Raw genomic sequence first — 18,114 nt, 5'->3', positions numbered from 1 at the left:
TAACTGCGCTTAAGGTTAATTCAATTCCGTGTTTTATTTATCTAAAGCGATATAATCATGATAACAAGTGCAACAATTCTCTAATGATAAAATACAATACAAAAAGTCTTAATGGATTTCTGCACCGGTAGTCATAGTGGACACTGTGTAAAGAATCATCGTCATTTTTGTAGTGACTAGGTGAAGTGTTATTAATTATAAAATTTACCTGAAAGATTAATAAAAATGTAAACATTGAAGTATATCGATAATTAAACACCATTAATAAAAAAAACTCTTTGTAATCACGTGATTTAAACCATATTTTAAAGGGTTCGTTTCACATCTGAAACTATTTCTTTCCGCGTGGTTTAAAATACATGATATGTGATAGATTGCACACAATGACATGGATAACATTGATATTATTAATAACTCTGATAGGTAAGTCTATATGCACTTCATTTACACATTTTCATATGGAAAGAAAATAAAAAAAAAAATAACAAGTTCACGAATTTTTACTTTTTTGAGACAGCTAATTTTTTTTCATTCAATTTATTTTTGACGGTCATGTTTCTGTTTATGTATAAAAAGACAGTTTTCGAGACATCCCACCACCGAAAAAAAAAACCCAGAATATTCCGCAGGCTTTCGTTTGTCTTCAGATCTCGATCATATCGGAATTTCTCATGTTAAAGTACTGAAGTGTTACCTTATCGGTGGTTTTTGTTGTTCTTTCGGAGAACCTTTTGATTATATAACATTCAACGTATAAACATCTATTGTTTTCCAATTTTTGACTCGTGGAATTTTCTTGAAAAAATAAGGAAAATTTAATATGATTTAATGCCTCTTGGACATGCCACTTTTTGGTAGATGTATCATTGGTCTGCTATTGTTTTTTTTTACACTTTCACCATTTATCTTTTTTAAGACAGAATAATGTGTGTAAATTGTCACAGATCAAACAAAGGCCAATGGTGGCAATTTCCCTTGAAACGGTTGATCTTAAATCGTGTATTTTTGTGTTTATATATTTTCTGCCTTTTTTTGCACGAATCTTTGACTTTTACTTGAGTTACTTTTGAATATAAATCCGAAACTGTGCAATGAACGCATAAAAATACGATCCATTATCATTGATCTTTTTTTTTTATTAAATGATAATAATGAGTGCAAGTAAAATAGTTTGGGCCAAAGACACTGAAATAGCAATATTAATCAATAATATTTTAAAATTAACAACAAATGAATTTCATCTGTGTTAGACTAATAGGGTGCTGCATACTGCCTGGGATCAATTCTTTGTAGGAAAAAAATCGAAAAACTCTACATAGTATTTATAAGACCAATTTTTGAATATGCAACTGATGTTTGGGATATATACAAAATCTGAAAATCTGTATGAGGAAGTTGGTTTAAAACTTTCGCTCTCCCTAACCTGGGACAGTAGTGTAACAGTACAACATAAGAACGAACTATAAAAATCAGTTGAAAAGGCTTAACCCATCAGTTGGATAAAAATACAAATACTACAAATACAAATGGATATGTATACAATTTGTTTTCTTCTTAACGTTTTTAATCTGGCTTTTAAAAAAATATAATAAAACGAAGAATCACTTTTGAAATCTTGCATTCATTTTTCACTATATATAGAATTTAAGTTTCTTAATTTCCCATTTGCGAATATTCGCCTATAGATAGCGGCATTGCAGTATTATAGTACTTCCATCATAGGAGCGAGACTATTTTTTGTTTTGGATCAATTGACCGTTATCTCGTACAATTTCCGATTTTTCACTTGTTAAATGATACAAGTTCAGAAACTGTTTGGTCTTTTGCTGTGTTAAATTGATAAATTCGTGACAAAATTAATCCTTTAATGAAATTTGAAAATTCAAACCTTTTTTCCGAATTTAAACAATGTGCGAAAACATTTGGACGAATCACAGCCACATTTTTTACCTCTTCCCATTAAGATTCTTAATAAATATATCGATAATGGGATTCCAAAACGTAATACATAACTTTTTTTTTTTTCAAGAACAACAAAATCTCACAAACAGGCTTTAAAAATTTGGTTGAAATGCTCTCTTCCAAAATGTCGTATATGAACTTTAACATTTTTGTAAATGGCTGAGAATTAAAAAAATGGACATTTCAATTCTGGATAACACATTAACTAAACAAATTTTAACAGAAATAAAGAAATGTACACGTTCTTTATTCCAAAAGCCATTATACAACACTTTTTTGCAATGTATATAATATATTTTTGTCAAAACTTCTAAATTGAATAACAATATTTGGTATTGAAATAGAGATGAATAACCAGGGGAAACTATTGTAGATATGTTCATCATCAGTAGATTTGTTTCTTTTGAAAGTCAATCCGTTACATCCAGCACTTTTGTGAATAGTTAAATTAAAAACTAGATGATCAAATTCTAATTACAAAATAAAACGTGAATTGATCAATTTAATGAAAACCGTTAGATAGCTAAAACTGTAATCAAATTTGTCCGTCCGTCTATTCATCACTTAACTTACCATATCTGTGGCCAATCATTCTATTTATCATGATCAGTCATGCTTCATCTTTCATTAATTCCTCTTTTTTTTCTTCTTTCAAAATTTACAGTGCAAACATGAATCTTCTCTATGTATACACATGGAAAAAAGTATTGCAACACCTTGATTTTTTAAAATTTGAAAAATCAGCCTCTTTTTTTGGATGAAATATAATAAAATATGTGTATAATATTATTGAAACATAGTTTATGATAACATTGGCATTGAAACGAACAAAAAATGTTTGAAAAAAAAATAATTTATATAACCACAATTTTAATACCAAAATGGTGTGTTTTTTGTACAAAAAAATGCATTTTACAACTTTTACTGTAGTCGAACTTTACAATGTCAGACATTTCAAAATTAATCCTTAGATGACTGTTCATATCATGGTTGATCGTTATACGCCAAAGAATTAGTACTTTGTGCGCAGCCTCCATTCAAACGGATAACCGCATCTAAACGTCTTCTGATTCCTGCCATAAATCGACTAATTTGTTGCTAAGGTAGCAGCAACCATTTCTGATGAAGGGCATTGTTTATTTCATGATGTGTTTGAACTGGGGTGTCCTTTCGCGCACTTTCCGCCCAATAGTGTCCCAAATATGTTCGATATGGTTGAAATCCGGACTACGATCGTGCCAAGGAAGATGAACCGAATTCCATTTGAACATTGAATCTTCCTCCACGACGCTAATTTCCAACTTTGGCGAGCTCTGCACTACATTGGATACGGAAAACTGTGTGTCTGTTCGTTAGCAAAGGTCTCCGAAATGGTCTTATCGCACGATCACCAGTAGCGATGAGTCGATCTCGAACAGTTCTTGTTAAAAAGCTCCTGTATGGACACCACTCTCTTTTTAGGATTGTCTTGTATGCAATGGGTTTCCTTCTGACCAACCTTCATTATGCTTGATTTTCCTTAGCAAATGGTATAGGGGGTCTTCATTATCTCGGAATGTCTTTAACAGCGTTTATTGCCTGATTTATTCTTAAAACGACTTATAGTGAAATGATGATGACCAACAATACGTGCAGTTTTTACATCGACATCCCTGCTTCCCTTATGCTGATAATCTGCCATCTGGCTGCAGTTAAGAGTTGTCAAGGACCCATTATAAGGTGTCAATCACATAACTTTAAAAATTTGGTTATTTAAAGGGTTGAAAACAAAGAGGATAAAAACAACTGTTTTGCTGTTTACGGGTACAGTAGCTGCATGTGCAGATAAAAAATTATCGAGTCGATATTTATTGATTAAACTCAGGTGATACTTAAATAATGTTAAACTAGTTCTATTTTACCAAATTATATCCCAAAAAAATGAAAAGTGTTTTTTTAATTTCAATTTCAATTTGGTGTTGCAATACTTTTTTCCATGTGTATATTTTACACTTTATCACAAACATTTATCAAAGGGTATTTTTTTATTCAAATAAATGATATTTTTCGAAAATGTAGGTACATGTAGGTAAATGTGCAAAGAATTCTATACAAATCGCTCTATTGGTGCCTAAAATATGCAAATTGAACTCAAATGTTGAAATTCTCTCTTTTTTGATAGTGATATGTGTCATGATCTGTATGGATAAGGGCGGTTACTGAATTATATTTTATTTTGTTTTAACTATACGGAAAGATAACAAGAATTACGAAAAGTATCGTAAGACAAAGACAACCAGGACAACATCTGGATCAGACATCTATACTGCTAAATCTAAAGCCCGTTTTTTTTTTGTTCACCTAATAAACGTATAACCGAAGAAAGCTACAAGTCAAACTTATATAAGGTTATATATACTTGATAGGGTATACTGAAAATTTTACCCTTTTACATCAATTACTGTTTCACAGTCGGAAACCCGGTTGAAATAGAACAAAAGAATCGAAGCTTTTTGTTAGAGAAGGCGATAAATGTGCACTGCAATGTTTACTATTATTATATAGTGACAAAGAAATTAAAAGTTAATAGAAACAAACAAAATTACAATTTTATTCTCAATTACGAAGTGTTTTATTTTAAAAACACCATTTGCATAAGTTTTCAATTTATCTAGTATATAGCTAAGCAGAACAATCAGATATCAAGTCGACGACATGGGTATCTTTCAAGTTGGATGTAGAAAATGCATATCCTCCGATTTCTTTAAAAAAAAATACTATGGACGGAAAACGTATCAATCTATTAGTTCAGTAATTTTCGTGTCTGCCCTTCCATTATGTGACTCAAGAAAAAATTCCAAAAAATGGGTAACAATAGTATCGAAAAGAGAAAATCGAGTGCACCTTTTTATGTTAGGGCGTGTTTGAGTTGAATGTTTTGTCTTGATATCGTACAAAGCAAGAATACTTCATACATCGTCTCGCTTCAGATTCTATCATTTTTATATATCAAAGCTACAGGTTGACTTTATAACATAAAAAAATCACAGTACTAAAAGATGAAATATATGGGTCAAGTGAAATACCTATCTAATGAATCACAAAAACAGAGTAGGTTTGTTCGAATAGCTATTTTTTTTACTGAAAGTACTTGACGACAGTCTTTCAAGTTAGATGATGAAAATGCATATCTTCGAAAAATTATAATTTTTGTGTGTGATAACTAGGGTTTATAGTCTTCAACCACTAAGCAAATCTAGTCTGCCCTTCCACGAAATATTTAATTAGATTTGTTTTTAAATTTTTATGAATTTTCGAAAATTCCAACTGACAACCGATCAGACAATAGTTTTAAGTTGAATCAATGCAGACAAGATCATTAACTGATGCTCATTAGCGAGTTGATACATTTGTCTTTTAAAATACAACTGACATATAAGGATCGTACTGGTGTAATGTGGATACATTTATCGGTTTCCAAGAGCAAAATTGGTAGCGCGTCATCCCTACAATGGCTTCCATTTCTACGATTGTGAAAATGAATTGGCGTAATGGGGAGATAATTTTGACGAAGTAGAATCCTGACTGTTTTATGAAAATTTGTCTTTGATTTAAAAGTTTACAAATATCTCGAAGCTCCATACTATAATTCAAGTAAAGCACGTATATAAGATGCATAAAATCCTAAATTATGCACCTGTATCAAATTTTTAAAGCCCATAGAAACAGATGTAAACAATTCACATATACAAATTTGGCTTTTTACCTTCTCTAACAAAGAGTTTCATTTCTTTTGTTTAATTTCAACTTGATATCCGCCTGTTAAAATTCATATTTAATTTAAAATGTACTTTGAAGACGGAAATGATGAATTGAAAGAAATGATTACGAGTATACAGGTTTGAAAAACTTATGGTTTGGTATAACAAGAAAACTTCTCTAGTGTTAAAGCTCTGGATCCGCGCCTGGTTTCTGTTCGATTAAGTTTGACAGGAACGGACATACGGTGCTTTATTAATTCCAATTAAAATATATTTTCAATACAGTATTTACTTTGGAGAAAAAAGTAAATAACTGTCTTTTCAATCGAAATGATAGACATCATAATTATTGATAGGCTTTTGTTTTACTATGAATATATTGTATTTACTCAATACAATAGTAAATATTTTCTATTAACTTTAAACATTATTCCTCTACTCATTATGAGTCAATAATCTAACATCATTTTAGCCAACAAATGTATTTAGCTCAATTAGACACTCGACGATTTATCTTTTCTGGTGTTTACATGATACTATTGAGTCACGGAAAAGTTGGAAGTACAACGACAATTTCGTACAGAGAAACATTACATTAAAAATATTTGCATTTCAACTATTAAAATCAATGTTTATTGGTCCCAATATCTTTTATTTGGAAATTTCAGTGTCATTTAAACCTGTTTATTTCCTTTAAAGATCTTTAAAGAAGAAGAAAAGAAAAAATATTTATTTAAGAACTCAAGATCAAATATTCGATATAATCAAGCAAGATATTTTTAGCATATGAGGTTACACTGTTTTCCACGCAATAACTCATACAATATACAGTTAATATTCTAACAAAGACACTGCATGTTCATGATACAATGCAAAAAAAATTAAATCATGCGCTTTTGTTTATGACGTTTGAAAAAAAAGAATCAAGTAACATTTTACCTTTTTTTAACCTACAATGAAATGAGTTTTTGGTGATTTGACCTAGAATATAGGTAGTTACAGGTTTGTCTTACAATTGAATATTAAAACATTTGACCATGTCTTATAATTGTTAATTGCCCCGTTTAGTTGTTGAACGCTGTGAACACGCTATCATACTTTGCGAACTTCCATGCAAGCTAATTTTACAATAGTGTTTTAGAAATCAGTAGGAATGAAACGAAATAGGCGGTATTGGTAAAAGAGACAACAACCGAACAAGAAAAAACACACAAAATACATCTAAAAGTTAGCATGCATTCTTTGACAACGGATAATTGTATATAGCATATGTGAACATAAGAATAAGAAGATGTGGTTTGAATGCGATTGTAATATCTGGACGTGGCAGGGTACTTATACATCCCCACAACAAAATTCATTACAGATCTTAGAGTACTCGCAGTTATTAACAACTACATGAAAGCCATTTAAAGCTAATAAAAATAAATCATGCATCTAAGATTGAAATATCAATCAGTACACATCCAACATCAAGTGGATTAAATGTAAAGAACATCTTCGTAAAAATTAGGTTGTACTATCCCGTTAAAAATAAGTTTTCTACAGGTACAAACAAACTTCCAAACAAAATCTTTATATCTACGGAAGAATTAAGTTAAGGTTTTAAGTAATTTGTGGTAACGAAATCCCTGACTTAATAATTGACTAGTAATACATAGATTACGTTTATTGAAATCCAAAACGTCACAACAGACACGGCATAGAGAACGAGTTGTGATATATAAACACCGTAAGATGGTGCCAAAGCGACATTACCGTCCAAAAAGGAAAATTAACAATAGGGCATGAAAAATCGTCCCTTTTGTCGTAAATTTTAGTGTAGAGTTTCCTGTAAAAAAACTGAAATATCTAAATCTATTAAAGTTTAATATCATATTAATATGAGCGGACATGTTTTATCTGAAACATAGTCAAATTCAACTCTTGAGCTGACAAACTTAGAGCACTTTAACTATCAACCAAATAATGATAGCGAACAAAGAAATTGTGAAGTGAATACACCAACCGTTCATCCTCATAAGATTGATTCAGTTAAACCGCAATTATGAGAAATTGCTGTATCATATATAATCAACTCAGATACGTAAACGCCATATGATGTGTCAGATGGTACTACCATAGAATGCGAAGTTGACAATGAGAAAACTAAAATCATATTGGAGTTCGGTATTTGTGTTATTTTATTTTTTGTTATATAAATAGTAATCATTGAAATATTGACTGTTTGTTGGAACAGCAATCTCAAAACTAATCAATTATGTTGTTGATTAAAACGTTCAGCATATATTCATATACCTAGGCTATTTTTTCATTACACCCACAAAAAGGAGCTATCTTCAATTCTTCTATATTATATCGATACGAAGGTACCATGTTTTTGATGATTTGAATGATGATAATATTTTGCTAATTTTCATAGAAGCAATGGAAATGCTGGGTTGTTTTTTAAAAGAAGTATAAAAAATATATTTACTGTTGGAACCATCAACATTAGAACGAGGATTTTCCATGCGTTTAGAGAGTCTTTCACCTTTCGTCCGATTTATTCGAACTTGCCGTGTTTTTGTAGTAGGAACTTATCCGTCTATTATGTTCATGACTCGGTATCATTAACCCCACAGGCTGCACATGTGCCATATGATGTCTTACATTCTATCATTAACCCCACAGGCTGTACATGTGCCATATGATGTCTTACATTCTAAAGTACTTTGTTATTAAAGCAAAATGCCTTTGAACGTATTTTGAAATTATTTGCTGTAATGTACATCTGGTGCAATAAACTTACTACTGTTTAAAGTGTTATTTCAAAACAAGTCGAATTTCAAATAACTCACAGAAACTTCAGACTAAGAGGGAAATATGATGTATTGCCTTGAAAAAATCCCATATTCATCACTAGTACAATTACAAATTCATGATAAACTTGTGATTGCATTTAAATCATACTAGGCTTTATTTTACAATATGTATTGTCTCTTCTTTACAGCTTGTAACCTTTGTTATGGTATGCTTGTAATGGGATTTTTGTTGCTGTGTAGCAATTTAGCAATATTTTATTCTTACACGTCTTTTTTCGTGTGAACTTATTTTTCTTTGATTCATTATTGAATATTTATGTTTTGAGTTTCTTTATAGAATAGTTTTAGTATCAATTATTTTTCCATGTCAATAGATAAATGTTTTGCTCTTACTGAAGACAGTGGCCATGGAATTTGTAAGTAGTATGCCATAGAGCTTTTACAGATCTATCAATCGTTGCAATATGTGTAACAAGAACTATCTTTAAAAAAGATATCCGACGTATTTAAATTTGAGTATATGTTTAAAACTATCATTTCGATAACCTTCAGAAGCACAATGACTTAATGATGCAGGACCTCTTTAATTAAATCTCCATCTGAATGTAACTACAAGAAGGCTATTGCAGTGCACTGAAAACCTGCATAGTTTGACATAATACACCTTATAGCTAATCCAGCTATGGCGGACAAATAGCGATAAGGTGTATTTGTCCTTGGTGGGAACGCCCGTTCACTACCTTCTTCTTGTGAACAACAATGCTCTAACTATCTAAAAATCAATGAATTACCAACAAAAGAACGTTACAAATTGTTTTGTGAAAATTCCGATTATATTTAAATAAGACTAGTGATTTACCATTTAAATAACGTTTTCTCTGTTTGTGTTCAGTATTCTCGGTCCTCGTATCTTTCTGTTTACATTCACCAAAACCCCGCGGAAATCTCACATGCGTAGGTGCGTTCTAAAAGTCATGTACGTTCGTACAACAAAGTTTACATGAAAAATTATATAATTGTCCCGAACAAACAGCTGTCATGGATGCAAAGAGCTATTGGAGAAACAATTATTTTAATAAAAATATTAATCTTTTAAGATCTAGTTCAAATATTTATAGTTTTTCACTTGCTTTCCATCACGATATAATTAACGAGACGTTTTTTCAAACACAACCAAATCACCCACCATGACAGCATTTTGTCCAATCACAGAAAGGATTTTCGAGCATGCGTATTCTGTTGCCATAGTTAAGCGTCCTTAAGTTCAAAGGGCACAAACTGAAACTATACCGACTACGTCGGAAAAAACATCTGTTTGATAACAGCTAATAATATGACATGGCGTATCTTCCTATAAGATTTTTATTTTAACATATATGATAACGATAGAATGTCTCTCAAATTCAAATAAATATATGAGAATATGATGATGAATTCACAGTTTTAAAGATATTCAACCATACGGCTTATAAAGAAAAAGATAAAATTCGTCTATGACTAGTACTATGGTAAATTATATAACACAATGTTGACTGCTTTTCCCCTATTTTTTTACATTTTTACCCATACGTCTGTTTGCTTTGGTCACACACGATTGTCAATATAATGGAATTTCATCGTCTGTCATACAAGTGAATGGTTTAGCTAGCAATAAAACCAGGTTTAATCCATCATTTTCTCAATAAGGAAATGTCTGTACCAAGTCAGGAATAAAACAGTTGTTCTCCATTTGTTTGATGTGTTTGAGCTTTTTATTTTGCCATTTGATAAGGAACTTTCCATTTTGAATTTTCCTTCGAGTTTGGTATTTTTGTTATTTTATTTTTCCCCTTGACTACTCAACGGAACACTATTGGCGTTTGGTTCAGTGTCACTGGCCTTTATCCAATAGCAATATGAGCAATTCGACACTGCTTGAATGAAGATCCAGTAATTCACCTCTCCCTTTTCCTTAAACACATTTTATTGTAATGCAAGTGTAGATTTTACCCTCAATTTGAATGTCATTTCAATACTGCCAATATTGGTTGATCCCTTCGTGATTTCTTAGAATTTTTGAAAACTCATGAACCTCATTTTAGAATTCATCACTGTTTTGGTTGGAAAAAGGTCTATAAACTCATTCTGGTAAAAATATAATTTGTACCATTTTCTCACCATGTACATTTCCGATTGACGCAAAATTTCATGGTAAATAAACATTGCTTAACTACCTTTGAAAATACTACAGATTTCAGCACTTGATATATCATCCAACTGAGCAAACTATCGCAGTAAAAGGAGGGTAAATGTATGAATTTATTCGTGGGATATCTTATGAATTCTTATTAACTAAGTTCTTATACGGAACTGGGGCCTTTTAATACGCTAAAATATGTCAATTATTTTGTGTTTTGTTATGCATTATACCGTGTTTGTTTTGCTCAAATGCTTTTGCTTTACTGGTTTCTAATTCTTTAGGTTATTTTTGTCGTTGCGATGTTGTCTCATTGACGCATGCTCATAACTTTTAGCTATTCATATTTCTGCTTCAAAGTATTATATCATGTGATCAGATTTAGATAAATTAACCTATGTTCCATACCGTAATCTATAATAATATTTTCCGTTTAACTATCATGTAAACTTCGGATGGACGTACTGAACTATAATTATATATTCATGGTGACGGCATGTAAGTCTTTGAATCTCGAATGAAATATGAAAATCTTATTCTTGAGATTAAAATATAGCATCGTTATTTGACAAATTTTGTCTTTATAATTATTCACATAGTGTTTCTGCTTCCGGTTTAGAATTTTGCTAATTACCAAATGTGACCTGATTTATTATATATATCACTCTAAATAATTACCAACCGTAAATCTACTGCCATTTGAATTCGGGGAAATAGCTCAATGAATTAGGATTCTATAATTGGTTTGATACATTTTATGATTATTGTTACCAAACATCGTCCCAATATATACATATCGTCTAAATGTGAGACATCTTTACGACAGACATTATCAATCTGATAATATGTTGTTCTACAGGGCTAACATCATAATATATATATATTTCGTCTCAAATTGAGCCCAACAATTTTAGACCTGCAAATTTGCGTTGGCAACACCGCCATCACTGTGTCCAGCGCCCTAGACCACTCTATCATAAGAATATTGTTTTCGATAGTCGAGTAATGCCTTTCCTCGTCGGTGTTATCCAGGATTGTGTGAAGTGGCAAGTAGATGGTATACCTTGCAGACCAACTTTTTTTTGTCCCAAAGGATGATACTTTTACTTACCATGCCGTCAAAGCAAAACTTTAATTTCAATTATATACGTCTAAAATATGTTTTTGGTACATTGTTCAATAATAATTTTATTCAATAATTAAAAAAAATAATAATATTAAATTATTTGAATATCAGACACACACTTAAAATCCGATGCAATTAATATCATAATGATCAAAACCTCGATATTATTTTCAAAATGTTTCTTACAGCATTTCCAGCAACTAGAGGAGACACAGGACCAGGACCAGGAGGACCAGGTCCAGATAAACCAGTGTACAGTACATCATTAGAAACATCACTAAGACGTGAATTGTTCACGGGCTATGAAGTGTTACAGAGACCTCGTGAGAACGTCAGAATATTTATCAGTCTAACCATTCTAACTGTCAACGATCTGGTAAATATATACATAAACTGTCAATTAATACAAAGCACTGAAAGAAACTAGTTAAAGTAAAACACTTAGTACTTATATTTTGTATATGTTAAAAAAAAAGAGCTACACATTTGTAAAAACCTAAAAATAAAGTTTTGAACTTTATCGAAACTTTTAACAATATATTACGTAATGTCAACATTTAATGCTTATATATAAGTATTAAATTTATTTTGTTATCATTATTTTGAAAGCTTGCATTTTATTAACATTATTTTAGAACTTACATTATGTTGCCTTAATTATCGATGATTACAAGTAGTAATGTTTGACCATAAATACAATACCGTTAAGGAGTAATACTAATATTGTTTTCCCCTATTAGTCTTTGTTAAATTTGCTCTTTTCAAAAATTTGTGCAGAATTTATCTTTGTATCAAATGAAGAAATACTTGGCATGAGTAAAGTTTTATCCTGTCCAGTACTACAGACAAAATTTTACATTACATTTCATTGAGTATAATATAATAACCATCACTGGAAGTTAACCAATCAAATTTCACACTTTTTTCCTGTGTACAAGCTTTAGTAACCATGTAACCTCAAGTTTCCAAAATATTCTATAGAAAAACCAAATATAAAAAGGATGGTGGTTTGAAACATCTAAGATTTATGTTTATGACTCAGGAATTTTTTCTGCAATGAAATGTAGGAGTAATTTCCTACAGCTGTCAAATTCAAGGGGAAACTTTTTTCGACCCTTTTTCGTATGTAACCGGATGTGACGTACTATGATTTGGGGTTATTACACATTCATTGTTGAATCCAAAGGGCAAGCTTTTGTAATAGCCGACATTTTTTTCTTTATTTTTAGAATATTAAAGACCAATCACTATCAATATCGGGATACCTAACTGTTGTAAGTATTGATAAGCGTTTCGTTTTTTCATTCCTAATATTCAACAGAGACATTTATACTTGTTTCCATTCTCAATTTAATAATTGATTATTTCGTGTAACGTTTTAATATTGATTTGACTATGAACATACTGTAATTCAAGAAGACAGTTTTCGGTACTTTGATTGAAATAAAAACGAAAAATATATTTCAGTGATTTGTATTCAGTTTTAACAAATGATTATATAAGATTAATGGAACAATTTCAATCCGTATGTTTAATGTTTCAGTATCATCTCCAACACTAACGGAACACACAAAGTGTGTCAAACTTACCAACCAATTTTACGATTTATATATTTCCAATGAATAGTACGATTTCTCAAACACGACTGTTTAACATTTAGACATAATCAGTTTTTCTTTTTTTACGATTTTAAACGGTGTCTTTTGAAAATAAATACTATATCTTATATTTCCTTTAACTTGTTATTGACAAATTTCGTATATTTGTCCAGTAGATAATGTTCTTTTGCATGCGATATTAAGGTTTGGCAGGATTCCAGATTAGACTGGTCAAACAGTTCCACTACCTCACAAGACTTTACCAATGTACAATTCCTCTTCAGTACAGAAGAATATGTTTGGAGACCCGCGCTTATCATAGAAAACTCGTTAGTATATTAAAACATTCTGATGAATTGATACTGCAAGATTAAGGGAAACGTTAAGACTTCCCATTTCATGTGTCAAAATATATGATACTAATTCTAATAAAATGACGATGCTTTTATATGACACAATCACAATGAAGCAAAACTCGTACTAAGGAATTGTGGGTGTTTTTTTTTTTTTTGGGGGGGGGGGGGATGAGGGCAGGGTCAAGATTAACAAAGATCACAAGTACCTTTAACAATCAATACGAAACGTTATGTAAAACGACGTCAACTGTTAATAGTATTGTATTTGTCATGAAAAGATGAATAGAATAAAACGTTGTTTAAACGGCTTTGAGACACACGAGTACAACATATAAGCCCAGGATTTTTTGAATTTGTTTTTAGGTAACAATATTTACATAGACTACAAAAAAGTCAATCAATTTCTAAATCGCCATGATTCTAAACAACTTGTGAAAAAAGCGAAGATGGAAGAGGATGAGCATCATGCACTGTTCTTATAAGAAATGTATAAATACTGCACCAGATTAAAAGCGATCTTTTATATAAAAAAATCAAATTTGGCAACAGAAATGATATTTATAGATATTGAAGATCATACAATTACCTATTTGAAAATCACTGACAGCTTATTTCTTTGAACAAAGAAAGCCAAATGAAAATGAAATCCCGATGTAATGTTACGAATATGTATAACTTTAAATTTCAGAGTGAAGGACATAGGCATTATCAATGATAAATTTATTCCAATGCGAATTGTGAGTAATGGAAATATAGTCTGGAATCCATCAGGCATATACGAAGTGAGCTGTGAATCTGACATCACGTACTACCCTCTGGACACACAACAATGTACAGTAAAGATAAGTTCCTGGGCTTATACTTCCGGAGAAGTTTCACTAGACTTTGGAAATGAATCTGTAGACCTCAATTTCTATTCGGCAAATGGTGAATGGGATCTAATTTCTGCATCAAGTAGCAAATCGGGTTCCAAATCAAGGGGAGGAATTTCGTTTTCAAGTCTCACTTATTCAATCAAGCTCCAGCGCCGTCCGATGTTCCACATCATTAACACCTTGTTCCCTGTTGCATTGATGGCAGTTTTGATTGCTATGGTGTTCAAGCTGCCGGTGGATTCAGGGGAGAAAATAGGTTTCTCATTGACCGTTCTATTAGCCTATGCTGTATATTTGACCATGATTTCGGACAATATTCCCAGTACCTCTGTCCATATATGTTACCTCTGTAAGTAAAACTTATGCGGTTAACATATTAAGTTATAACATATTTCTAAAGTATCCTTTGTTACTTTTTCTAGATTTTTTTCTCAACAAAAGAATTATATATGACAAGGGTTGTAAATGGTCCTCTTAATTTGCAAAAGAAAATCACACGTGTACTTTTCCATCTTAAATCACAAAGGAAATGAGACATCAAACAAACGGCATCAAAAAGACATTAAATATATATACTTGTGGCCTCAAGGGTTCTTTTAAAGTTAAAATGAAGGCATTGCAACCCTTTATTATCTTTCTTTTAGATCTATTTCCCAATAATTAAATTAGAGCAGGAACCCTGTTTTGAATTAATATTTTACAACAAAAAGCTTCGTCAATCATTTGATAGTAATTCTACTAAATAATTGTTGTACGAGCTACCAGCATCTAGCTCATAAAAAGGATAACAGTAATCAACAAAAATGCTTGGCAGAACAAGCTACCACTTCAACCACAAACAGTGGAATCCTCTAAAGAAATTACATAATTTTGGCGTTACCCCAGTAGATTGTTGCTCACGTTTGATTGTACCAAAAGACGGATCGAAATGATAATTTTGCAATTTTAGCGTGTTAATGATGTCACAGTGACATTGAAAAAATATATTTCTGCAATTAAAATGCCAGATATGTTATTTTTTTATCAAAATAATTGATTTTGTTTCAAACATTACTTGTCTGGCGTACACAATTATGATCCAGGTATCTATGATAGTTTATTGAAAGCCGCTGATTTCAAATTCTAGAAATAGAATAGGCACACTGTTGTGGTTAGCTTGTTTTATATATTTATTTTTTGACAGTATTGTTAAATAAATACGAAAGAAATTGATAAATAAAAAATAAAATAAAAATTCCTAAATTTTGTTGATAATCAATATGAATGCAACTTTTTACCATGTGTCCATATAGGTTTATAATATTTTTATACAATTAATGATGGAATATAGATATAGATTCATATTACCGTTGAAATTACAAATGAAAAGAGACATTGAGTAAAAACAAAAAAGATACCATTGTCTTTCATTTAACCTATTACAGAGTTTAACGTATTAATGATACTATATAGGCCATAACTAACGCATTGAAGACATTTAAACTTATATAATGTGATATCGTTTTGTAAAACTGGTTATTATTTTATATTTCAGCAATATACCTTGTATTTATTCTAACACTTGGAGCTACATCAGTTGTCCTTACAATCATTGTTCTCAGTCTACATTTCAAATCAAAGGAAGATGAAATACCACAATGGGTTAAAACCATGACAAAGAAATGTCTTCTCCAACTTGCTGGCATGCAAAGCTGTTGTAAATGTTGCGAGAATCAAAACAAAAACGAGGTTGAAGTTCTGACACGGACGGCCATAGCAAATATGAAAAAAGAAAAGAAAGGTCATCCTCAATTTGTTGAAGCAGTCAGTTCGATGGACAACGAGTTGACCTGGGAAAAACTATCCAAAATAATGGACAAAGTGTTTTTTAACATTTACATTGCCATGATTGTCATAGTCACTGTGATGTTGTTCCTTGCAATATTCGTCAATTACTATACGTCTTAAATGACAGTTTTGATTATATTATTGAAAAAGACTGAAGTAATTGACATAAAGAATGAATTAAATGAACATTGATCTGAAATTTTTGATAAAAAGCAAATATTTATATTTACTATCTTCACTGAAACCTAACATCTGATGTCAAACTCAATTTACAAAGAGGATGCCATTTAATTTGTTCTAATAAATCATTAGAATAGATATATACCAATAAATATTTTTTACTGTTTGTTGTGTAACTAAATGAACACAGTTTTTAACCTAATATTTTCAACGTTTTTACAATATTCAATATGTTTAAAGCTGCTTTTTTGTCAAGCAATCGCAACGAATGTATTTCAGTTAAATAGTATGTATGCATTTTTAACTGGTCGCATCCAGCTCAATAGTACAAGTGCAAAATGTAAAGCGTGCTTTTATCTTTTTCTGTAACTCTAATTAGCCCATTGGACTAAGTGAGCTATTATCTTCAACTGTCGTCCGTCAACCTTAAAAACAACTACCATGGCAATTATTGATTTTTATTCCCCTGTTGTTTTTTTTTTATATTTTGTCATCTAAAGACTACCTTGCGAAATGTTTTTGAAACTTCAGAGTGTTAACGAGAACAAATTCATCCCACGCTACATTTTTCAAAAGGTGTGTACTTGTAAAATGTAGGGATATGTTTGGCAGTTGAATAATTAAGGGTCCAAGAGTCTCTTGTTTCTATATACCAAAAATATTCTCGCTAATTACCTAATAGATGTATAATTTAGAATTTGCTTTTTTCGGAATGCAAAACATTTTTAGTATTATTTTCGAAAGCATACACCTGACGTTATGATTGGTGAATGCTGTAAAAAACTTATGAATATTCAACTGATGGCATGACTAATTGTTATATGTATTATAATGTTGTTTTGTAATTAGAGTATGAACTTGCCCTTATTCTGTAGAATTGCTTCCTTATTGAATCATTTATTTATGTTATTATGTTTGTATATTTCGAATTGAACAATATGTTTGCATTTGAATCTTAAAGGTATTTTTCTTGAAAGAGTTATTTTTTTTTGTTTTTCGATGCAGAGATATATTTTATTTAACGATAGGCAGGAGTCGTACAGTTACAACAGGTCTTTATGTACTAATTTTGCTTCATATCTTGATCTTTTCCTCGACTTCAAAATAGAATCTATGAAAAACGTGATGATTTCAGATTTTTCTAATTGTCAACTTCCTATTTCTCATCGTATAGCATTTACACATATCCGTACGTTCGTGCATGTTAAAATTATATGTAACTTTATTTCTGACTTCATTTTTATTTCCGTCTCATTTCTTGGCCTTTCTTTTTCTTTTAATTCGTTCAGTTGCAACAGGTCTTCATGTACTTCTTGAACTGATTTTACTAAATAAAGGCAACAGCAGTAGGCAACACAGTATACTGCTGTTCAAAATTCATAAATCGATTGCGAGAAAACAAATCCTGGTTACAAACTAAAACTGAGGGAAACTATAAGAGGGAAACAACGGAACAACAGAAACACTGAA

The 18,114-nt window shown here is 31.1% G+C and overlaps 1 protein-coding gene across 1 annotated transcript; it reads left to right on the top strand.

Annotated features, from left to right (window-relative positions):
* The first annotated feature begins 339 nt into the window (after positions 1-339).
* On the top strand, positions 340-17,608 carry LOC143068307 (neuronal acetylcholine receptor subunit beta-3-like). The gene is made up of 6 exons (XM_076242249.1): positions 340-423; positions 11,997-12,184; positions 13,038-13,082; positions 13,611-13,735; positions 14,451-14,986; positions 16,172-17,608. The coding sequence occupies exons 1-6, from the start codon at positions 360-362 to the stop codon at positions 16,582-16,584; spliced, it is 1,371 nt and encodes a 456-aa protein (XP_076098364.1). The 5' UTR covers positions 340-359; the 3' UTR covers positions 16,585-17,608.
* Positions 17,609-18,114: the final 506 nt, after the last annotated feature.

Source organism: Mytilus galloprovincialis, chromosome 3 (assembly GCF_965363235.1).
Source record: "Mytilus galloprovincialis chromosome 3, xbMytGall1.hap1.1, whole genome shotgun sequence".
NCBI lineage: Eukaryota > Metazoa > Mollusca > Bivalvia > Mytilida > Mytilidae > Mytilus > Mytilus galloprovincialis.
The sequence above is the reverse complement of the archived record's forward strand: the minus strand, read 5'-3'. Positions and strand labels throughout refer to the sequence as shown.